Genomic DNA, 25,962 nt, shown 5'->3' with positions numbered 1-25,962 from the left:
AAGATAAAAGAGAAATGGGAGTAAGAGTAACGACAATTTACTGAGGAATAGAATATGAGACAGAACCAAGAGTTAATACATAGTAATTGCTTCTTGCCAATTGCTTTTTTTCTTTTTTCTTTTTTAACTTTATTTATTTATTTTGAATCTTTTTTCCCCAATCTCACTTCCCTCCCCCCACACCCTACAGAAGGTAGTCTTTTAGTCTACATTGTTTCCATGGTATGCATTGATCTAAGTTGAATATGATGAGAGAGAAATCATATCCTTAAGGGAAAAAATGAAGTATAAAGGACAGCAAAATTACATAGTAGGATAATGGGTTTTTAAAAAAATTCTCTTTGGTCTTTTTTCAAACTCCACAATTCTTTCTCTGGATACAGATGGTATTCTCCATCACAGATATCCTAAAATTGTGCCTGATAGTTGCACTGATGGAGTGAACAAGTCCCTTAAGGTTGATCATTACTCCCATGTTGCTGTTAGGGTGTAAAATATTCCAGAAGGACTATCTTTTCACCAGGAATTGGGTTAAACTGGGAGTATTTGTCTGAGGGGAAAAAAATTGGAACTCTTGATGAAGGGTCTTAATCTTCTTTTAAATGAAGTATAAGGAAAGGTCCTCAATTGAAAAGGTTCAGGGGGCTGATGCCACAGAAGGTTTGGCAAAAAGATGAACGGTTTGAAACAGAGTTGTAGAGAGAAGACTAGTGGATCCACTAGGGAGGAATCTCATCTTTTCCTTGCTGCATTGAAGGCCCAGCTGAGGTTAGATAGCAACTTGTGGAGGACCTACTCAGCTCAGTTTTGTGATTTCTTCCAGTTCTGTTCAGCAATACTTGAACTGGAGAAGAGGAGACAGGAGCTGGGAGCAGTCTAAGATTGGGGTGTGGCCAAGGTGGACTGATGAAAAAAACTTGTTAAAAGCTTTGAGAACAGATGTTAGTATAAGGATTATGTTTATCCTTCATTCTTGAAGATCATGACATCAGGGAGGTGATGCCATGACAAGCACGTGAATTGGATTTGGGTGAGGGGGGCTGTACTAAATCACCAACATCACTTTTTCCTATGGAGCCCTTTGGGTCCAGTGGTCATACATGGATTCAGATGACCAGACATGGTCCTGGATGCAAGGCAATCAGAGTTAACTGACTTGTTCAAGGTCACCCAGCTAGTAAGGAGCAAGTATCTGAGACTGAATTCAAATTCCTATCCTGACTCTAAGGCCAGTAATCTATTTCTTCTGTGCCATCTAGCTGCCTTAGATGTTTGTGTAGAAGGGAGTGGCTTCATCAAGGGCTCCAAATGAGAATAGAAGAGAATATGGTCAGTGCAGAAAGGAAAGAAGGATTAAAAAGGAAGGAAGGAAAGAAGGAGGGAAGGTAGGAAGGAAGAACAGATAGAGAAGGAAGGAAAGGAGGGAGGGAGGGGCTGCTTATTAAGTTACCATGTGCTAGCCACTGTGCTAATGTTTGACCTTCATTCTCGAAGAAGACCAGGGGATGCTATGACAAGCAAGTGAATTGGATTTGAGTGAGGGGGGGTGCTGTGCTAAATCATCAGCTAACTTTCTTCTCTAGAGTCATCTGGAGAATCAGGACAACTGGAGATGACCCTGGATGTGAGATAATCTAGGTTAAGTGACTTGCCCAAGGTCACACAGCTAGTAACTATCTGAGGATGGATTTGAACTCCTGTCCTCCTGACTCCAAGGCTAGTGCTTTGTCTGCTGTGCCATCTTACTGGAGATTGGAAGCAAAAGGAAAAGACAACTGTTGCCCTCAGGGAGCTTGCATTTTAATGGGAGAAGAGTACATTCAGAAAGGAGCCAAAGATGGAATGGTGAGGGGGGGGGGATAAAGACACTTTGAAGGTCAAAAGTGGATAAAGCACCGGCCCTGGAGTCAGGAGTACCTGGGTTCAAATCCGATCTCAGACACTTAATAATTACCTAGCCTCGGGCAAGCCACTTAACCCCATTTGCCTTGTAAAAAAAACTAAAAAAAAAAGTCAGAAGAACAGGAGGGGAATAAAAGCAGGCTAGCTGCCCTTCCCCCCCCCCCCCTCCCCAAATAGAGGTCCTGGAAGGAAGTGGATGCAAAACTGATGGCCTGGGGAAGAACCAATGGTGGAGGGAGAGGAAATCACAGTGAAAACAGGGAAAGAGGGAATAAGAGATGAAGATTGTAAAGGGATTTGTGGATATGAAAGTGGAACACTTGTGGGTATGATCTCATTATGTCCATAGTACCATGATCAAGAGTTTGAAGGTCTATGACTGTGACGGATGTGGTGTGGAGGAGCAGGCCATGAGGAATGGGGACATAGATACAGTGGTAGAAAGCAGGGCAAAAAGGTGGAGAGGAGAGAAAGCAGCCAGCCAGCCAGGTGCTGAATTAATTGAGAAATGAAAGAAAATGTCCTGGGGTTATTAGATCAATTTTCATAGAGTAAAACTAAATGGAGGACATGCTGGGAGAAGGGACTCTGGAAGTGGCCCAGGGGAGCTAGGAGCAGTCTGCTTCTGTGACCTTGAACAGGGAATTGGGGAAATGAGAGAAAGTATAGTCACTGTGGAAAGTGAGTAGGGAGATGATCTCTTTAGGAGAGAACTGGCCTCAGGAAGGCCCCAAACATGGGAGGAGTGAGAAAGGAGGAGGTTAAGATGTTTTGTTTGTTGCATTGACAGCAGCAGCCAGTGTCTGCACAGGCTTCCTGGCCAGGGCCCTACCTGACAAGTTCTTCTATAAAATAAAATATTCACAGAATAGACAAGAGGAAAATTTGTAGGGGAAGCTTCAGTACCAAAGAGTTTTATAAATGAAGGTAAGCCTCATAGATTGATTTGAGGTAAACTAGGGATTCTAAAAGTCAGGAGGACATTCCATATGTGGAATGTCTCTGGAAGAAGAACATGGGAGGAGATATATACAGGAGTGCACACTCATACTACTGAAGCGTAATAGTTCTTGTAGCTTTAGTTTTTAAACTATTTAAACTTAAACTTGCACAAGAAAAGTGAGATTGGAGCCATATTATAAAGAACTTTAAATTTCAACAGAGAAGTTTATTTATAAAATAATAAATCTTTCCTTTTATTTTTATTTTCTGTAAGTTTATAAAAAACTGATCTTTTGTACAGATTTGGTTGAATGTTAAAGTTATCTATTCTGTTCCACTGATCTAATTCTCTCTCTTTCTCTCAACTAGGTAGTAGATAATTTGAAAGATGAACATTCTGACATATGTTTTAAAGTCTAAAGGTGCAAAGTTACCTTCAGCTTCAGTATTCAGTTTCCACATACATTTCAGTATTACTGAATATAATTTGATAAAGAACACTCAGTTGTTTAGATATTATACAAATGAATCTGGGGAGAATTGTATCAATCCAACCTAACCATGGAACTTGACTTTCTCTATAGTTATTTCCATCATCTGTTATCTGTGAGCTATTTTTTGCAAATGAAAACAACTGCGAGATAATATCTCACACTCATCAAATTGGTAAAAAAAAATAAGACAGCAAATCTCAGTGTTCATAGAAAAGGAGGCACATTCATCCATTGTTGGTATAATTGTAAATTTGTAGAATTATTTTTTGACAATAGCCTGATACTATGTAGTAAATGGTAGGGAAAAAATATGCTCTTTGATCCAGTAATTTTGTTGTTGGGAATATACGTTGAAAGTATTATTAAAAAAACACACAATTGTAAAGTTCAAAGCTTCATAATTTGCAGCTGCAAATTAAATGTTCAGTGATAGACTAAAAAACCCACCAAAACAGCAAATTGAGTACATTAATGTAATGGAAGCCTGGTAGCTGGTTCTAGAATCAGTAAGACCTGCCAGAATTCAAGTCCTGCCCCTCATGCCTTCTGACTTTGTGACATTGGGCAAAATCACTGGATCTCTTAGTTGGCATATCTAGCCTATAAATAACAGAACAATTGTTCAACTGCCTTAATGGAGTTGTCAGTCACCAAGCATTTGTGATGCATGATTACGGATGAGGCGTTGTGCTAAGCACTGGTGATAAAAAGAAAGGCAAAACCATTTCAGATTTTATTGTATTCTTTGCTTTAAATAGCATCCAAAAAACTCGAATTTTCAATTGTCTAGAAAATTCTAAGGCATCTCAGAAAAAATAGGATTTTTCATTTTTGTAAGTAATAGATTTTAACACAGTTAATAAAGTGATACTTCCAGAAAATAGTGAAGCAAAATAATCAAAAAGTGTTGATTCCTATAGCATATGTCATATGGTTATGTTTCTAATTTACTTTTTTTATTAAAAGAAGACTATGCTCTTGAATTTTGAGGAAGTAGCACCAATATCATCTGTTGTAATCAACCTGAAGATCTCTTCCTCCTAATATTTTCTTCATTTACATAGTTGTAGTCATTGTGTCTATTATTGCTATGGATCTGCTTCCTTTATTCTGAGAATTGTCTTTCTAGGTAAGGCTTTTAAGAAAGAATGATTTGTTGGGGTGGCTAGGTGGTGCAGTGGATAACAGCACTGGCCCTGGAGTCAGGAGTACCTGAGTTCAAATGTGGCCTCAGACACTTAATGATTACCTATCTATGTGGCCTTGGGCAAGCCACTTAACCCCATTTGCCTTGCAAAAACCTAAAAACAAAAAAGATTTGCAGAAGTTTGTTTTTGTAACAGTTTTTCAAAGACAGACAAGTCCACAAATGAATAGTAATCATTTGATTAAATGATCATAGTTCCTAAAAATCAGAAGCATTTTATACAAATGAAAAGAACTGTGAAATATTATCAAATGATGATACCCATCATTGCTAAATTTTTTTTTTTTTGCCAGAAAGAAGACAGTTTACTTGAAGCCTCTTATCACCCAAGGTCTCTGTAATCCAACTTGTATGGGTCCCATCTAGGGGGACACTGTCACCTATCCCTTCCATCATTTTTCTCCACTCTGATGTCTCTAACAAAATAGTAATCCTTTAAATGTATCTTTTGCTTCACAATTTCCTAAGCATTATTCAAACACAATCTCATTTGAGCCTCGAAACAATATCTGAGCTTAAGACTGCAGATATTACTAGCTCCATTTTACAGTTAAGGATACTGAGATCCTGAGCATAAAGGATTTGCCCTTGGCCAAAAGACATTTCTATGGCAAACTTTAGATTCGGGTCATCCAGATTACAAGTTCCAAACAGTCCTCCAAGAGTTTTTCTTTCTTCACAATCAGGCGTTTGCTGTCTTGAGCAATAATAACCCTCATGGTTATTTTGAAATCCCTACCTCATCTGGGCCATGTTCACTCACCAGAAGGGAAATGAAATAAGGGAGAAATCAGAGGGATAAAGTTGTGTGAATTATATCCTGATTTCCTTTAAAAAGTTGCAAGATCTTTTAGGAATCATGAAGAATGGTTAGGTGATGCTCAATGATAGATAAGGCTATTTTATGTCTGATTTCCAAAAAAAAGGAAAACTATTGTTAATTTGTTACTAAATCTTGAATGTTAAACAATTAGGTGACAAGCCACTTTATGGTGATACATAAGCTATCACCATCAGTACAGTGAGATCTCGGGTTCCCTCCCCTCCCTCCCCATGCAGATTCACATTCATTATGCCAGGCTCTAGGGAGCTGAGTGATTGTGGGATTTGTTCAGGATCTTGCATCTATAGGAATTTCATTGGATTAAGATCCAGTTCTTTTTAACTCGAAACCCCCAACTTGATTCCCCTCTTTTACCTCATTTCCGTTCCTTTACTACCTGACATGTATCAGATTATCAATTTTAGTTTAAAATATATATATATATATATATATATATATATATATATATATATATATATATATATAGTTCTGGCGAGACTGAAAAAATAGTCAACTTGCATACTGCAGAAGAGCAATGAACTGGAAAGCAATATGGATTAGTACAAGTAGAGGTATAGATATGCTCATATCCTTTCACCCAGTGTTCCTGCTATATTAGAATAATTATTGCCAGGGGGAAAAAAGACCTAACTCCACAAAATCTTCCTAGAAGCATGATTTATGATGGTAAAGAATTGGAAACAATATGTCCAGGGACTAGGAAATGGCTGAACAAATGATGATGTATCAATTTAGTGGTGTATGTACCAAGAGGAAAGAAGACTGCAGAAAAGTATGGGAAGACATAGGAAACAGTATAGACTGGAGAAAAAAATAATAGAATGCTATATGTACTGCCTATAGTTTTATAAATAACTATATTGTTGCTGTATAATAGCAACAAATCTCAGGAAAAATGTATGCAAAACTTCAGAAGGTGTTATGGAAACAAGCAAAACAATTTTGTTATAGCCTCATTAAGGTTAATATACACTTATTTTTAAAATTCTCTAAGAAACAGAAGATCCCATGTATAACTCCATTTAATTCAATACATATAGGATAGAAAAGAAAAACATAAGAGAATTTTTTTTTAAAAAGTGAACATAGTGTTCAGATTCTGTAGGTTGTTTTGGTTTGTTTGTTTTGTTTTGTTTTGTTTTTTCTTCATCTAGATGTGGGATAGCATTACATGTCTCCCAGGATTGTCCTAATTCTGAACTGCTGAGAGGAGCTGCATCCATCAGTGTTGATCAACTCACAATGTTGTTGTTATTGTTTACAATGTTTTCATAGTTCTGCTGCCTTCTCTCAGCATCAGTTCCCTGTAATTAATTCTTTCTGTGTTTCTCTAGGTGATACAGGGGAAAGTTGTAGAGAATTGTGAATGTAGAAATTGGGTAGAGATGTAAATTGACTACCATCTACTCTTGAGATGTAAATTGACTACCATGGAAAAGATAGAGAGAATTATGATTGTAACAGAAACTAAATTTGTAAACTTAAAGCCTGCTAATCTTGTCAAATTGGGTGGAGATCCCCATTCTTGGTGTAAAATTTGTATCCTGATCTCCTTAGGCTTCACCCTCTACCTAATTCTGGGTCCAGTAATGGAAAGGGAGTTCACCTTTTGCCCTTTGGATAAGAGGCAAGTCATAAAAACCTGAGTTGGACTCCCACTCAGGACTGCAATCTTCTCTGACTTACTGGCCCAGCCAGTGCTGCTTGGTTGTTCTTTTCCCTCTCTCTCTACCTATCCCTTCCTATGTGTTGCAACTTCTTTTAATAAATTTTTTTTTATTTCCACCCTTGCTTTCCTGAGTCTGAATAATGATTACCCATAGGCAGAACAAACTCAAGCAGCCAGCAGCTACATAGAGTCTGACTATTCATGGTTTCTTATAGAACTTTTAACCGCTTTGTATCCCTCTGCTTCAAATATGTTTCTTGTAAACAACATATTGTAGGATTCTGGTTTTTAATCTATTCTGCTATCTGCTTCCATTTTATGGAAGTTTGTCCCATTCACTTGAGTTTACAGTTAAGATTGTTAAATCTTTATTTCCCTTCATATATCTTTCCCCTTTTGTACTGTTCTTTTTCCTTTACTCTTTTTCCTCCTCACCAATGTTTTGCTCCTTTTCCACTTTAACTTTTCTTTTAAATTTTAACTTTAATTTTACTTTCGCTTCCCTTTTATCAGTCCCTTCTTCCCTTTTCTTTTCCTTCCTCTCCTCCAACCCCTTCCCACTTCCCTGTAGAGTAGAACAGATTTTTTAAATTCAATTGAGAATGTATATTATTACCCTTCTGGATCAAATCTATTGAGAGTAAGATTTACTCATAGTTCATATGCCCCTCTACTATAATAGGTCTTTGTACCTCTTCACCTGACTAGTGGTTAGAATATGGCCTTGGAGTCTCTTCTGAGCTGTGTGACCTTGGGCAAGTCACTTAACCCTGATGGCATCTCCTCCAGGGATATCTCCAGTGGTCCTAATGCATATTTGGTCATTGGTTCCACAAGATTCCCTAGGAGAAACTGAGGTTGATGACTTAGCACAACTCCCCCTCACTCAAATCTAATTCATATGGTGTAACCTCCCTGCTATCATGGTCTTCTTTGAGAATGAAGGACAAAACATCATCTATGTACTAATGCTAGCCTGCTTCTAGTATAGTCCTTCTTTTTTATGTTTTTATTGTTTTAATCCTATTTTGTGCTTACATCCCCTTTGTCAAAATATTCTCCTTTTATCTGATCTGATAGAAATAGTATCAATCAAAGATTGATTGCTTGATTGATTGATAAGCAACATTGCCTCATAGTCACTAAGTTCCCTCCCCTCTTCTATCTCATTAGAAATACACTTCTCAAGAGTCATGAATCACTTTAAATTATAATCACTTTATACCTTACCCCCTACCCTCCAATCATCATGAGCCAGAGCAGAATGCAAAACCAAATGATTTCACAAACCACTGTTACCCCTTCACCCCTAGCATATTTTCTCCAATTGTATCTAAAGTTTCAAGCAAAGTATATCTCTTCATGATATTTTCAAGTCCAGGACCTCTAAGTATACTCTCTCTCTCTTTCTCTCTGTCTCTGTAGTACTCCAACAACAGCCCCATGATCCTCCCTCTGTCCCTTTAGCACCCTCAACCATGGTACTAAAACCCTTATTAGCTAAAGTATGGATTAAGATAAAATCACTTCCTAATCTCTTTATGTTCAACCCTTCTAGTTCAATTCTTTTTTCAAGGCAATGGGGTTAAGTGGCTTGCCCAAGGCCACATGGCTAGGTAATTATTAAGTGTCTGAAGTTGGATTTGAGCCCAGGTACTCCTGACTCCAAGGCTCTATCCACTGTACCACCTAGGTGCATATTCAACAAAACCTAAGAGAAACTCTATTTTTAAGTGTTATCTTCCCTTGTAGGGTTGTATACAATTTGATGTTCTTGACTAACATTTTTCCCTCTCTCCTCTCTGTTTATCTTTTTGTGCCTCTCTTGAGTCTTGTATTTGAGGATCAAATTCTCTGTTTGGTTCTGGTTTTTTTAATCAGAAAATTTGGGAAGTTCTCTTTTTCATTGAATATCCACCTTTTCCCCCCTGTCAAAATATGCTGAATTTTGCAGGGTAGTAAATTTTTTATTGTAATCAAAGGTCCTTTGAAATTAAATTCCATGCCCTCCCAATAAGTCCTATGTAATTTTTTTTCTTGCTAGGCAATGGGGTTAAGTGGCTTGCCCAAGGCCACACAGCTAGGTAATTATTGTCTGAGGCTGGATTTGAACTCAGGTACTCCTGACTCCAGGGCCAGTTCTCTATCCACTGTGCCACCTAGCTGCCCCCCATATAATTCTGATTGTGTTTTCTTTGTATTTAAATTTCTTCTTTTTGACTGTCTACAGTATTTTCTCCTTTATTTGAAAATTCTGGAATTTGCTATGATAGTTCTTGGAGTTTTTTTATCCTAGGGTCTCTTTCTGGAGGTATTCTGTGTATTCTTTCAGGGGCTCTTTTGTCTTCTTGATCTAGTATATTTGGACAGTTTTCCATGATAATTTCATGAAGGATATTCTCCATCATCTTTTTTTGATCTAGGCTTTCTAGTAGACCAGTAATTTGTAAATTATCTCTCCTTTATCTCTTTTCCAGGTGGCTTGTTTTTCCTAAAAGGTACTTTATGTTTTCTTCAATCTTTTCAGTCTTTTGACTTTGTTTGATGGAATCTTATGACTCATAGATTCATTAGTTTCTATTTGTTCAGTTCTAATTTTTAGGATTTTATTTTCTTCAGATAGCTTTTGTGTTTCCTTTTCCATTTGGTTAACTTTGTTTTTTTTTTGCTGAGTTGCATTCCTTTTCCAATTGGTCGATTTTATTTTTTGAAGAGTTACATTCTTTTAAAGGAGTTGATTTCTGTGGTCAATTTTGCATAATTTTCCTGCATGGCTCTCGTTTCTTTTTTTCCATTTTTCTTCTTCTTCCTGTCTTTGGTTTTTAAATTCTTTTTTAAGCTCTTCCATGAGGTTTTGGATTTGAGTCCAATTCAGAGACTCCTTTGAGACTTCCTATGTAGGTAATTTTTCACTGCTTTCTTCTGAGATGGCATTTTTATCATCTCTGTCTGCATAGTAGCTTTCTGTGGTTAGTGCTCTTTTAGTTTTTTGCTCATTTTGATTGTTGAGCTTGGCTCCTGGAATACAGGGAGTATAGACCTGAGCTTTTTGTGCAGGGACTGAGGTCTGATCCCTGGCACATCGCTGGCCAAGATGTTGCCTATGCAGCCCAGGCATTGCTTGTATAGGGCTTTGTTTCCTCTGGTATGTACAGGTCCAACCCAGTCCTGTCTTTTGCCCCAGGGTTTCCAGGGTTCAGACTTTGTCTGAGGGTGGGACCTTCCCTGCTGGCTTGCTATCTGTCTGCCAGGACTTCTGCTGCTCTCTAGCTGCCTAGACCAGGGCTGCACTGTAGGTAAAGGCCTCTGGCTGGCTTCCTGGCTCTCCAGCCTAGCTGAGTTTTACTTCTCCTCAACCCCCCCCCCCCCAATAAGACAAACTTTCACTGATGATCCTCCCTGATGACTACAATTGAATACTTGGTTCAACCTTTTTTTTTTTTAGTTTTTGTGGGATCTGTAGCTCTAATGTCTGTGTAAAGGCTTTTTTAGCATTGTATGGGGAAAGTTGGGGGGCATGCAGACTTCACACTGTCATCTTGGCTCCACCCCAAAAGTCTCCCTTTATATATTTAAATGCATGTACTTGTCAATAAAAAAAACAGGGGGATGAGGGGATTAATTAGAGAAAAATAAAAATTCTGCAAGGGACTGTTAAATATTGTTTGTGAGTATGTATGAATGAAACTATGAAGATGTTTGGTTTCTTTATGGATATCATGCCATATTAATCTTAATCTTACTTTTTATGTGTTTCCTAGGCTGAAAGATCAAAGAAATTCTAATAATCTTGACAGATAGCCTAGTATGATGACTAAGAAGTGGTTATAGAGCCAGAGAGCCCTGGGTTCCAGTCCTGCCACTTATCATACTGGTTGTGTGACTGGACATGTCCCTGAATCTTTCCTTGCCCCAAGCATCTCTCTAAGACTAGATGCAGAATTGGAAGAGTTGGTCTTCACACCTGATAGTTCCATGTTTTGATGAAGTCATAGTTTCTGTCCTATATGGATTTCAGGAAGGCTTTTGACAGGATCTCTGAAACTGCCTTGTGAAAAAGATGAACAGATGTGTCTAGTGTACTGCTGTCCTCTATGGAACCGTGGGAATGGTTGACCCTATGTGGACATCTGCCAGGAATTAACAAGAGTGATGCAGCCAGGACATCATTTGTAAGGTGTAAGTGAGTTAGGAAGCCAGAGAGAGATAAAGAATGCACACACCAAAAACAATACAGTATAAGGGAATTTGCAAATCACATGATGATGTAGTTTAAATTGAGGACAGGCCTCCAACAATTAGCAAGTGAGATCCAACAAGGCAGGAAAGCAAACTATCTAAAATTTATCAACTGTGAGTTGAAAGCCATTGGGTGTCCTTAGAGAAAGGTTGAGAAACTAGTATGAAGAAGAGAACCTGCTTCTTCTGTAATAGTGTTTACTTCTTGTAAACAATCAGTTCAAAATGGTGCCATTATATGATGGGCAAGATGGCAATTATGGACCCTTTTCCTTCTCACTTTCTAACAGGTATGAAAATGACTCTGTTACAGACTCAGAATTGATTGAGTGACTACACCCAAAGAGCCCTGATCAATGGTAGTTATAAGCCTGAAAGGATATCTTTAATAGTGTGTGACTAGGTTTTGTCCTTGGCCCTGGTTTGCTCAATATTGTTATCAATGATGTTAATGAAGATATATGTGGCAGGTCCTTCAAATTTTTGGATGACAGAATTGGTATCTAAAAGAATCTTGAGATTCTGAAGTATACTTCTATATAAAAAAAGCACAGAAATACAGAAAGGTGAAGACAAGGTCTCATGACAAAAGGAACTGAGTGTGGACTAAAGTGACTCAATGTTGTGTCACAGGTGTCAAAAAAGTTAATGAAATGTCAAAAGAAAAAAGAGGGGAGGGGCTAATTCCAGGTATCACATTTTAGGACAGACATTAAATATTAAAGCATATAATATAGATAAGCAGCCAAGACACTTGAAAACATTTTATAATGATAGTTAAAGGAATTATAAATATTTAGTTAGGAGAAGAATTTTGGTTAGTAGGCATTATTATAGTATTTAAATATTTAAGGACATATCATATTGATCCAATCTTCTAGGCCTCAAATGTTAGATGTCAAATCAATACATCAATAAAAGCTATAGGAAGATAGAGTTCAGGTCACTATAAGGAACAAGACTGTACCAGTTAGAACTACCCCCAAAACATCACGGAAGTCCTCCAGTGGAAGCTGAATGATCATTTTCAAAGAACATTTCAGAACTGATTTATGCTTTAGGTGAGTTTAGCATTAGTCGTTCCTCTCAGAACTCCTTTCTAATTTTGATCTGTCCCAGGGTAAAATATAGTTATATCTTGTTGAATTCAGACATACTACATCTCTTTCAGTCCCCTGATCAACAAGTATAAAGATTCTATCAAACAAGGAAATGTGGTTACTTTGGAAAGACCTCTTTTTAATAGCAAAATGATCAGAATTTCTTGAAATGTCAATCAAAGAACCCATTTACTTTTTTTTTATAAACATTATTGGAATGTGTCTGGTCATTTTTGCTGTTCTTGTAACCTTGAGGTATTATATTCATTTTATCTAGTTTTTGTATGTAATTAATTAAAAGAGATTGGAATTTTTGCTTGTAGTTAATTAGAAGAAATTTGTTAAGAGACAAGTATGCTAACATTAAAATATTCCAGAAAAAACAAGACTCAAAAAATTTATAAAAGCCTGACTAGGAAATTCAGTAGCATATTCATCCAGTGTAGGAGAATAAACAGTCCCATATATCTCAGGTACTTCTGAGGAATATCCCAATATCTGATGAAAATGTTTTGAGGCTCGATGACTATGATATTGAGAAAGTTTTGTGGTATGGCAACATCTTCTTGTGAAAATAAAAATTTTTTAAACATACTATATTGATGACTTTTGCCACTCCATAAATTTTTGGCTATAACCTCCCTTCTTCCTTTCAACTCAAAGTTCCTTTGGAACAAAAAAGAGATAAATTAGCCAAAACAACCAAAATATGATTGGATTGTGACTGACAGAGGAGAATCTAGATACTGTGTAATTATAATGTCCAGTCTTGTCTTCAGAAAAGAATTAAGAAAATTCCTCCCTAAATTCCTCCCTTCTGATTGTGTGTGTGGAATACCACATATTGTCAGATATTATTGCTAAATTGGTTGGTTTTGATAAATTACTTTTTAAAATCTTTCATCTTCTTTATTATAGGAGATGGCTTTATTGGGAGGGGGAAAGGATTGATATAGTTTGAAATAGTAAAAACAAAGAATAGTAATAAAAATAAAATAAAACCTCTTATGCTTTGTCTATTTTGAAATGGTTCTTTGTCTTATGTATTTGTCAGTTATTGGGATATATATGTCTTAGGTATCGGACTTCTATCAGTGGTATTTGATATAGATATTTTCCCTCCTGATAGTTGCTTTTTATTCTATTTGCATTGATTTTTTTCATGTAAAAACTACATAATTGAAATACATTGTCTTTTATTATCAATGTTATTTCTTGTTTGATTAAGAATTCTTTTCCTTTCCACTATCCTTTAATTTAACACTATAAATTATCCTATAATCTTACTTTATAAATTATTATTTTATGATAAATTGTATATTTTGCTCATCTAAGTCTAATTTCTGCCCAGTTACTTTCTAATTTTCTCAGCAGTTCTAGTCAAATAGGGAGTCCTCCCAGAATTTGATTTTGAATTTATTACACATTAAATTACTGTTTTTGAAGTGAAAAGACAGGGGGGAGGAGATGAAGAATTATATTTAACAGGAAGATTTGCTAGAAGGCTAGTGTATGTAGCTGGGTTAGGCATGCCTAGAGGAGAATAATGTTATTCTAGCCTCACCTAACTTGGCCAGGACAATGATTCAGTTACAAAGATTAAAATATAATGAAGTACTCATATTACATAAAACAACAAATTGTAAAGCCATTTTGTGGTAGTTTGGATTAGAAGTATACCTCAAAGTTAAAAGGAGATAAGCAACCAAGACATGGACTCAGGAAGGGGGTCCTAAAGGGGCGGGGGGCTTAGAAATAACCTGGGATAACTGTTCTCCTTATGATGCTGAGAACCATGGGCATGGGAAATATTGAAATCCACTGGAAACAAATTCTGAAAATCTTTTGTATTGTTAAAAAAAAAGAAAAAACTCTTCCTTCCTTTATCCCTCTGTTAAAATACTCCATCCTGACTTTCAGTCTAACCTTCGCCACCTTCTCTTTTGGTAAGGGGCAACTAGGTTGCCGGCCCAGATATCTGAGATCAACCATCCAGGAATCTGAGACTCTTTGACCCCTTCCCCAAAGGCAAACTCTTCAAGGCCTGGGACTTGGGCAACTCCCAGGTCACCACCTCTTCCCATGGACCCTGAGGAGGAATTTAAGGAGATTTTGGGAGGGGCTCTAGCTTCCTTTTTTTTCAGATTTCTGCTGAGTCTGGCAGCTGGCCTGCCAATATTAATTAGCAATCTACTGGTTTTTTCTTTAATCTCTTATTAACTTTTCTGTTACTTTCTTTTGACTTATAATTTCTTTTAATAAATCTTTATTTTTCTTTTTATACCTATTTTGGGGTCAAACAGTGATTCATCACAGGTGGATAAGTGGCAACACTTAATGCTTATTTGACAGAAACTTTTCTGATCCCATCTCACTACCTTGGACCTTAATTAACTTGAATTTCTCTTGTATTTAAACTCTTTCTATTCTGTGCAACCTCATATGAGAACATGTTGTTTCCCCCTTGGAATGTAACCTTTGGGTTAATCAGGATTGTTTTTGGTTTATTTTGTTTTGCTATTTTAAAATCCAGCCCTTAGAACATAGTAAATACTTCATAAATAGTAGTTAATTAATTAATTTAGTGGTAAATAGGAGCATCGTTTTAAGGACTGCCTTCCTATTTTCAGTTAAGTAAAATACACACCTGACCAAAGTAATGAACTTCAAGCTATTAGTTTGACCTTCTGAAAAAAATGTTTTTCTTAGGAACAAAATTTACCTGGCTCAAGAAGAGACAAGTATGTTTGTGATTAAATTTGGGAAATCTTTCCCTTTAAACCAAAGCATTATTCAATCTCCCACTGTCAAAATTGGGGGGGGGGGTTGACCCTTCTAATCAGCAGTTCAGCTGATTAGACTTGCAAGGTCCTGTGCTGGATCCAAGAATATAAAGATAAAAACAAAAATTGTTCCTGTTCTCAGGGAACTGATATTCCATTGGAGAGATATAACACTTATACACAAAATCTAATAAACTTCTTTTAGAAGGTGGGACTAAGTTGAGTCTTCAAGGAAGCTTGGGCTTCTAGGAAGAAGTGAGAAGATAGTGCATTCTAGGCACAGGGGAAGCCAATGAAAAGACACAGTGTTGTGGGGAGATGAAATGAATTTGGGGAAGAAGACCTGTTTAGTTGGAAGACAGCTTTGTAGCTGCTGGCTACTTGAGTTTAGTTCTGCCTATGAGGAATTTGGGAAGAATTCAGACTTGGGAAAGTAAGGATGGAAATAAAACAAAAAAATATTAAAAAGGTAGAGAGACAGAGAGACAGAGAGACAAGAAACAGACAGAGAGGAAAGAACAGCTAAGCAGCATTAGCTGGGTCATGGTCAGAGAAGACTGGCAGCCCTGAGCTCTAGTCCAACCCAGGTTTTTATGTCTTGTCTCTCATCCCTTCCCCTATCTAGACCCAGAATTAGGTAGAGGGTAAAGCCTAAAGAGATCAGGATACAAATTTTACATTAATGAATCAATGGTAATGGTGATCTTCACCCAATCTGAGATTACAAATTGTTTCTGTTACAATTATAATTCTCTACTTCTAGTCAATTTATATCTCAAGAGTAGGTGGTAGACAATTTACATCTCCACCCACTTTCTACATTCACAATTCTTTTAATCTTTCCCCTGTATCAGCTTCTTGAAAGGGAGTAATATAGAATAAGACTTGAAAGATAGACTGAATCTTTAGTTCCAACAAAGTTTGTATGTATGTTTTTTAAGTGTTTTTAAGTGATCAGAGAAAAAAAGGAAAAGAACCTATATGTTCTAAAATATTTATAGCAGCAGTCTTTGTGATGACAAGAAACTGGAAATTGAGAGGTTGCCCATCAATTGGGGAATGGTCAGAGAAGTTGTGGTCTATAGGCATGATGGAATGCTACCATGCTGTAAGAAATGAGCTGATTGATATAAAAAAAATGGAAAGGCTTGTATGAAGAATTAAAGAAGCAGAGCCAAAGAACGTTGTATATAATAACAGCAATATTATTTGAAGAAAAATTGTGAACAACCAAGTGCTTCTGAGTACTATCTGGTTCTAGGGTTCAGGCAGATGGATAGTGGTTTTCTGGAATTTTTTTTTAATGTTTTAGATGTTTTAGGAGTTTGATACTCTTAAATTTTTCTTGAAAGGGTTAATATCAATTGTGTTGTTAGCTTCATTGCCTTTCCTTCCACTTCATTTCAGGAAGAAAAAAAAGAGCACCCTCGAGAATTCTGGGTGGTTCCCTTGGCTGCTTACACTGTGCTAATGAGATGCCTTCGGGAAGGGGTAAGGCTCTTTTCTTGTCCTCCATAGATGGTCTCCAATGTAATAAGCCTTAGGGCACTGGATGCGGATTGTAGCCTGCAGCTCTGCAGGATCTTGTCAACCCAGGATTGCTCCTGAATTTAAATAATCCTGACAGGACCCTGACCTACACAGGAGCAGAAAACAGCAGAAGAAACTGGCTTTCTCCATCACTCAGTGTGGAGAAATGACTTGATTTTCAGAAGTTGCTACTAAATAAAAAATCAGTTGGATTAATCAGCCTTTAGGAGCCTCTTCCATCCATTTCTTTTGATCCTTTATGAGACAGCTAGTTCACTAACTTAGGTTTACTTTGTGCTCAGCTTCCACAGAGGGACAAACACATGACTCACAGCTCTTGTCAGGCCCAGAAAGGGTAAATCTGAGACTGTTCTATTCCAGCCGATCCGTCACTTTTAATATTTGTTTATGTTATTGTTTGGCACACAGTTTTGTTTTTTCTATGCACTTTCCTTCTACTTTTCTTATCTCGTTGGCAGGTTGAAAACCACTAAGCCCACCAACCCCAAACTCTGATTCCCCCTCAGAAAGACAACAGCAACAACAAAGGCCAAAAGCAGAGCAAACTCAAAGGTTGGCATTAGCTGTTGGTGGGAGACCACTTGACATTACTTCACCCAAGGCAATGCCAAAGGCAAAAAACATTTCCTACAGAATGAAAGAAAAATATCAAGATAAACATCTTCCTTTTGAGCTCCTTACTTCTTGCTGGACTAGTTAAATGAAATAATTTTCTAGGTACCAAGAGTGCCCCCTCCCTAAACCACTTTCCTCTTATTTTCCCCACAGTGATCATGTAAATACATATAGTTTATATGCTCTTAGGCTCTTTTCTACCAGTTGTAATGAAGGAATAAGATGTCATTCTGAGATGTGAGTGAGCAGTCAAAGTAAATAAATAACACTTTAAAAAGCAATGGCAGGTTCAGATAGTATGTTAAAACTGAGTAAGAAAAGTCTGGAATTCCCTGCCATCAGCTCAGGCACATAAAGCAAAAAAAAAAAAAAAAAAAAAAAAGCCTTTTCAAAATTAACTTCATGTTAGCCAAAGACTGTCTACTAATGACTTACGTTGGAGCTGTCGCTCATTTTCTACAGTGTTTTCCTGAGGAAATGGGCGAAAGAGCATAATAGTTTGGTGTTACTATATATTCTAGTTTGTAGGAGCTATATTTATTTTTATTTTATTGTGAAAACTGATGGTATAAACTGATTATAACCATATATAACTGACTGTAAAAAAGCTTCTATTACGTCGCAGTTGAAGGAGTTTTGTTTTTTTTTGCTGACTTTTGTAGTCAGAGGTTATAGGATTTAGAACTGTTGAGGATCTTTGTGGTTATCTTCCCTGATCCCCTGAGGAGGTGACTTACTCAAAGTCACATAGGGTTGTAAATTTGAACCAGTGTATCCAAACCCATTTTCTATGACCCAAAATTCAGTATGCTTTCCAATGAATTGGCCCTGGGATGGTCCCCAGACTGATCTCATTTATAAGTTTTATATTGCTATTTAAATAACTATTTAAATTAAATACTGCTTAAATAAAATTAAGTAAGCCATCCTACAGTGATTAAGACCAGGAAGGGCTTGATATGGAGAAAGACTTATACAAATGTAGATTTGGAGTATTTTAGGATTGTGAAAAAAAACCATAGATTAAATTTTGGGGAGGGGAAAAAATGAGATAACTGGAGTGGTATTAAAAGAAATAATGTAAGCAGAAGAACTTGACTGTAGAATGGGAACATTTAAGAGAATTGAGAGAAAGAAGAAAGTTAGAAAGACAAGGAAAATAAAGTTGAATATGTATGTCAAGGTGCTAATGAGGTGAGATGTTAACCAGGTTGAAATAGAAGGTGAAACCCTGTAAAGTTGAAGACAGCCAACAGCATTTCCCCACAGGGGTTTGCTAGGAGAGAAGGCTACAAGGTCTTTTAAGACTATCTGGGTAGATGAAGGGCTCCTTAAGTATCTCTATGTCTACTAGACTATCAGGGAGAATGAAGTATTAGATTAAAAAGTGGAAGATGGCTCTCAAAGGAAAAGTGAAGAAGAAACAAAGATTTGTTGAGGCACAGGTGAATACTGACCTAGTCTTATAGAAAGGTCTGCATATTCAGAGGTGATTCCCACAGTCATCAGGACCATAGACATTGTGTCTGGGAAGAGCCAATGCTAAGCATAAATCTTTGAGAACTCACCATTTATTGGAGTGAATCAGCATGGAAATACCTGCATAGGAGATCTAAAGAAAATTGAAAATGTTCTCAGAAGGAAGGTGGCAGTATCATTAGGAGGATAAGCAAGGCAGTCACAAATGAAAGTATGTTAAAATTACTGCTTGTCTTTAGTAATTTTTAAACTTCTCTCCATGGTATGAATTTATGAATCAAATAATGATGCAGTAGAGAGAATTCTTATACAGTAAAAAGACTAAATAGACTTTGATGTTCTATAATTCTCTATTTTGTGTGTAGAGGGGGGAAAAAGCCTCACTCCTACAAATATGTCCTCTTTTTTAGAACGCTTATTTGTCAAAATTCACATTTAAAAACAGGTATTGTGTGTACCATTAATTTATGTTAAAAAATAATTTTTCACTTTACAAGAAATTTCACTTCAGAATTCCTTGAAAGAATCTGTTTCCCAAGTGCATAGAAAATGTCATTGCAAAATTAAGTTTACCCAAAACTCAAATTTCTTTCCAGAATAGTAACCTAATCTACTCTATAATGAAAAGTTACATTATGTTGTTGTTCAATCATTTCAGTCATGTATGAGATACTGGAGTGGTTTGCCAGTTCTTTCTCCCCCTCATTTGACAGATGAGGAAACTGAGGCAGATTCAATTATCTTGTCCAGGGTCACATTGCTACTGAGTATCTGAATTTAAATTTGATCTCATGAAGATCAGTCTTCTTGATTCCAAGCCCAGTATTCTATCCACTGTACCACATAGCTGCCCTCTGGTCCCATTATTTAACATGTTGCCAAATATCTTTAGAAACCAATATTTTTCTGTCGCTTTATAAGGTCAAAATCTGATAAGTGGTACTAATGATGAGACATATTAGATTAGGGCACTTGAATGAATTGAGCTGTTACTCAGTTATTATTAATTATCTCTGCTTTTTACAAGTTGGGAAAATTAAGACTGAGTATATATATAATAGACTTCAGTTATAAGAGAGAATAAAAGAAAGAAATACTATTATCCATTCATTAGTTTACTTGATTTTTTTAACAGCTAGCATCCCCAACATGTTAGATAACAAACTCTAGAACTTTATTATAAAAAATTTCATCTGTTCTTTGAAATATATTACTAAGGAATAAGATTAGGCTATTGTTATAGTATTTACTGATATTTTTAACCTCCTGGACAAATGTTCCCATTTCCTCGTTGACTGACACAAAGTAGTTACTTAATAAATAATGATTGATTGATTCTACTCTGTCATCCTTTATTGTACGTATTATCTCCTTTCTTCTTTATTCACCACCCCCACCAATCTGGGGAAATGCAAGCTTATTTTGACCTAGAAGTTTGCCATTTTTACTTTTGCCTACCACCTCATATAGGCCCTTACTCATCATTTGTTGAATTAAATTGTCAGCAATTAGAATCAGATTATTAGGTTGGGGGAAGAAGTAACAGAAGTAACTTTTCCATTGTTATACCCTTTACAATGAAGTTATTAGGTGAATCAGTGTTATAGGAATGCTTTGTACAGAAACAAATGAGTAGATGGATTCTTGTGGACTATATCAAAAATGATGATATGATCCAAACAATATTTTCCTCCTAATCCTACTTATATTATACCTTTATTATCTAACATGATTTTAATTCAAAATGTGACATTTTAGAGGGATCTGGGTTTTTATTTGTAGCCTCCTGATATCCATAAATATCTTATTGTAACTTTAAACATTTCTGTATAGGCAACATAACAATTAGTAGCTACTTCTCTTTAACAGATTAAACAAATATTTATTTTTCCAACTACATGCAAAGATAGTTTTCAACAGTTATTTTTTGTAAGGCTTTGAATTTCACATTTTTTTCCCTCCCTCCCTCCTTTCCTTCCCCTTCTCCCCTTGACAGAGAGCAATCTAATAAAGGTTATACAAGTATGACTATGTTAAACATATTTCCACATTTCATATTAATCATGTTGTCAAAGAAGAATCAGAATAAAAGGAAAAATGAGAAGAAAAAACAATAAAACATTATACAAATTTTAAAAATTGAAAATAGTAACCTTTGGTCTACATTCAGATTCCATACCTCCTTCTCTGGATGTGTATTGTATTTTCCATCATAAGTCCTTTAGAATTGTCTTTGATTATTGTACTGATGAGATAAGCAAGTCTATCATAGTTGATCATCACACAATGTTGCTGTCTGTTAACACCAAAAAGTCTGTTATTAGGACACATTTAATCTGAGCTATGGTACTCTCCATTTTCAATCCCAGTTTTTTTTTTCCATTTTAAGAGATTAGTTATGTGATTTTTTGGGCATAGTTCTTCTTTGCACTGTTTCTTTGAGTCATAGCCATATTTGGAGTGTAATGTATAAATATAGCTTCTTTTTAAAAAACACACCTTTTTTTTTAATGAAGCCTCTCCCTACATTGACCACACCAGACTTTTAATTTGACTTCTCTATCAAGTTCCTCAATCCCTCTAATGTGGATTGTGATTCTTTTATATTTACTTTTTACATTAAATCTATGTATCCTTATTTAGAGTCATTTTTTTTATTCCCAGTTTTTTCCCAGTGATACCCTGGCTTTTTCTAGCATTTGAATGATTTTTTACAATATCTAGATCATTACCATTTAAGGACAGGGTCTCCAGCCTTCCATCTATTCCTTTGGTATTCTGTAAATAAGAATTAAATAGTGTAGCGATTGTAAGTTTTTATTTGCTCTCCTCTTTTGAGGAGAACTGATTGCCCCAGAATGTTGGACTGCCATGGCTTCTCCCAAAGAGTCACAGGGTCATTTTCCACAGCCCCTTAGGGCTCCCGTCTGGTGGGGCCTCACTAAGAGTGATATCTATTATCCCTTAAGTTTTGTTCTTTAAAAATAAACCTGGAAAAGATGTTTAAAATACTTACATTGAACTTGAACAAGAAAGGCTTCTTGTCCAAGGTTGCCCTTAAGTTGACACATGAAGAAAGCCGGAGAAATGGCAAAGAAGACATGGGATACAGCAGACAAAATGCTCAGTCAGGAGATGGACAGACAGGAGGTCAGAATTGCCAACCTGCAGCATATTTGGAGGAACATAAGGTAGAAGAAAGCTGGATGGCTAGGAAGAGACAAGTTTCTGAAGAATTTTTAAAAGCCAAACATATCTTTGGAATAGAATGGTTGTAGCAATAACTTGGAAAAAGACTTGGATGAAACTGTTATGAAATTTGTAGTTGAAACAAAACTGAAAGAGGTAGCAAGTCCATTCATACTCTTGACAAGCTCCAAAACCATCTCCAAAGATTAAAACATTGGACTGAATTTAATGAGATTAAATTTAACAGAGTCGAATGTAAAGACCTACACCTGAATGGGTAGTGGCACAGTGGATAGAGCACCGGGTCTGGAGTCAGGAGTACCTGAGTTCAAATCCGGCCTCAGACACTTAATAATTACCTAGCTGTGTGGCCTTGGGCAAGCCACTTAACCCCATTGCCTTGCCCCCCCCCCCCCAAAAAAACCCCCCAAAACTAAAAAAAACAGACCTACCCCTGAGTTAGGAAGAACCAGAACCAAAAAACTAAAAGCAAACAACTTCACAAATACAAGATAGGGGAGGTATAGCAGTTCATCAGACAAAGACATGGGAGTTTGACCGAAACACCTCATGGCAAACCAAAAATCCTCTGTGTTCTTAAATTGCATTTAGACAGTTTGGATCATGGAAGGACACAATTCTGTGATGGTCAGGTAACATCTGTAGTATTGGTCCTTTTAGGAGAGATCAACACCGTTTTTTCCCCCAGTGTTTTAATAAAGAAAAGTGAGAGAGGCCCAATTCATTTAAACTTTCTTATTTTTTTTAAGTTAAGTTAAAGTTTTTTAAGTTAAAATGAAAGTTAAGTTGCAAAGTATGTGCTGTATATCCCCATATCAGTACTCTTTGTTGTTGTACATCTTGTCATTCAGGGATATATTTGTTCTTTTTTTTTTCCTTCCTAACTTAGTAAAAGCATTCTCATAGTTTTATCATTCACAAGATTAACAGTTTGTTTTTTTTTTACCCCTTTGTTCTGATTATTGTTCTGTTTGACTTTCTGGATTATTTCTGGCTCTCCACTTTTGTTGTCTGCCTAAGCAGGTTAGCTATTTGCTCAAAGGCTTATTATAGAAATGTCTAAGGAGAAGGGGAAAAGAGTCTGCTAGATAGACTTGGGCTGCTGAACCTAGGGAAAAAACTTATTGTTCATGGGTTTCTTCCTTTTACATATCCTTCCTTTTAATCTGACTGTTCTCTATCAAGCTCCTTGAATATGTCTTTATCCTCTTAGAGCCCACATCCCTCTAATGTAGATTAAGTAATTCTTTTAAATTTACTTTTTACATTAAATCTATGTACCCTTATTTAGAGTCATCTTTTTATTCCCAGTTTTCTTAAACATTTGAAGACTATTCAGGGAAAATCCATAGACATCCTATCTTTTTAGAGGACTACTTGTGATGACATTTAATTTAAAGGTTAATCAAACCTGTACAAAATCGTTTCCTAAACCTTAAAACATTTGGATTATGAAATTCTTTAAAATAATTTTATTAATGTAAATTGGGAAACTTTGCTTGCCCTAGTTGGAATATGAGCAAAAAAGTGGAATTATATAATTAAGCCTTTCAATTCCATTTAAACATTGAATAATGTGAATATGGAAGCACTAGACTGTGCCTGTTTCTGAAGACCAACCTAATTAAACAGTCTTCACTATAATAATTGTTAATAGTAGTTATCATTTATATAGTACTGTATATATGTATTTTATATTTCTTATAGCATTTTGTTTTCATGGTAACCCTGTGAGGTAGATGCTATTATTAGTTCCATTTAGTTGATGAGTAAATTGATACCAAGAGAAGTTAAGTAACTTGTCAAAGGTCAAATAACTAATAAGATTTCTATCCCTTTTTTTTAAGGTTTTTTTTTGCAAGGCAGATGGGGTTAAGTGGCTTGCCCAAGGCCACACAGCTAGGTAATTATTAAGTGTCTGAGACTGGATTTGAACCCAGGTACTCCTGACTCCAAGGCCGGTGCTTTATCCACTACGCCACCTAACCGCCCCTTTCTATCCCTTTTAAAAAAGAATAAAAATGAATAGGAAAAGTTACACAAACATAACCAACACATCAACCATTGTACACAGTATTTTATAACCATATATGCAAAGAAAGGAAGGAGGTACAGTCTCATCTTTGGGTTTTAATTATTTGGTTATTATTTTTTCAATTCACGGATTTTGTCCTTGTGTATGTTGTTTACCTTCTGCTTTCTCCATTTGCAGCAGTTTCATATACTTTTGTCTTTATCATATTAATTTCTAACAGTGCAGCAATATTTCACCCCATTCATATAATTAATTTTGTTTTGTCATTCCCTTGTTGGTGGTGATTTAGTCTGTGTCAAGTTTTTTGTAACACCTATATTTTGGTGTGTATGCGATCTTTGTTTTTATCTGTCAATTCCTTGGTATAGACTCCTATTGGTGGTATCTTAAGGTAAATGGTCCCATGTATTTTATTTTTTATTTTTAAAAAGATTTTTTCCTTTTATTTCCCAATTGCATGCAAAGATAGTTTTCATCTAGTTCTATAAAGTATCCTCTTTGTAATTTGATTTGTGTAGTTATAATATAGTATCATTTATATTATATTGGCATAGCCAGGCATAAGTATTGAATATTCCTCCTGTTTTGAAGTCATTCAGTTATCTAATTGGGCAGTTAAGTTGAAAGAGAGCTGGGTTTAAAGTCAGAAAGACCTGAGTTCAAATCTGATTTCACACTCAATAGCTATGTGATTCTGGGTTAGGTCATTTACCCATGCTTGTCTCACTTTCTTCATCGATATAATGAGGATAATAAAAGTACCTCTCTCCCAGGATTGTTGTGAAAATCAAATCAAATAATATTTATAAAATGCTTAGCATAATGACTGGTACATAGTAGACACTATATAAATGTTAGCCATTACCAATTATTATTTGTTATTATTTCTTTATTAAGAGCATTTTATTCAGTTTCTGGTAATTTTCTATAATACTTCAGCTTCCATTATTTCTTCCTGTAATTTATTTTTGTTATATAAAAATGATATTGATTTTGTGGGCTTATTTTGTATCTTGCTATGTTATTGAAATTTTTGACAGTTTGTTAATTGTTTAAGTAAACCATCATGTCGTTGGCAAGGGTAGATTCAGCTCTTGTTTGTCTGCCTTTCATCTACAGGTTTTGTTTTTTTTTTAGGTTTTTGGATTTTTTTTGCAAGGCAATGGAGTTAAGTGGTTTTCCCAAGGCCACACAGCTAGGTAATTATTAAGTATCTGAGGTCGGATTTGAACTCCTGACTTCAGGGCCGGTGCTCTATTCATCCACTGCACCAGCTAGCTGCCCTGTCTCCAGAATTTTTAAAGATGAAAGTGAAAAGAGGGAAAGAAACAATAGGAAAGATCTGTAAGGATTATTCTAACAGCCTCTTCTTTCTGTAAATGCCAGTAGAAGCCCTGAAACAAATTTTTAAGAGCAAGGGGACTAGACCTAGCCTAGAGAAAGACAAACCCTTTCATTGTTAAATGGCATCATTTCAGGCCTTGAAAGAGGGGATGATACCAGAGTTTGGGTATATGGAGTTCAGAAGAATTCTAACCTCACAGGCATCCACTTACTTTGTTCCTATCTATCCTTCTTCAGACATGGAAGCTGCTTTCCTTGATGTTAGTACCTTCCCCCCTCCCTCTCCTCTTGGTACCTGGCTGATTTTTCAGCCACCTATTGGAATGCAGGATTGTATCTACCATAGTAGACATTCTGATGGGGATGATATATCTGGCAGACTGTAAAATCATATTTTTATTTATATGGTACATTCCTTTAAATAATGTAGTTTAAACTTTGATATATTTTTTAAAACCAATCAGTGTAAGCATGGAAGATTCACCTCACAGCTAGTGCCTTCCCTCTTAGATTAATGGATATTTGTATCCATCTTGTATTGTCCAGTG

The 25,962-nt window shown here is 36.2% G+C and overlaps 1 protein-coding gene across 2 annotated transcripts in view; it reads left to right on the top strand.

The window, feature by feature from the left end:
* Window positions 1-25,962, top strand: part of ULK4 (unc-51 like kinase 4) — a 730,095-nt gene that overhangs the window by 165,520 nt on the left and 538,613 nt on the right. For both annotated transcript variants that reach the window (XM_074195881.1, XM_074195880.1), the window contains one exon: window positions 16,588-16,671. In XM_074195881.1, the coding sequence (XP_074051982.1) occupies window positions 16,588-16,671 (84 nt within the window). The remainder of the gene's footprint in view (window positions 1-16,587; window positions 16,672-25,962) is intronic.

Source organism: Macrotis lagotis, chromosome 7 (assembly GCF_037893015.1).
Source record: "Macrotis lagotis isolate mMagLag1 chromosome 7, bilby.v1.9.chrom.fasta, whole genome shotgun sequence".
NCBI lineage: Eukaryota > Metazoa > Chordata > Mammalia > Peramelemorphia > Peramelidae > Macrotis > Macrotis lagotis.
Note: the sequence above shows the minus strand (reverse complement) of the source record. Positions and strands in the feature narration are given on the sequence as shown.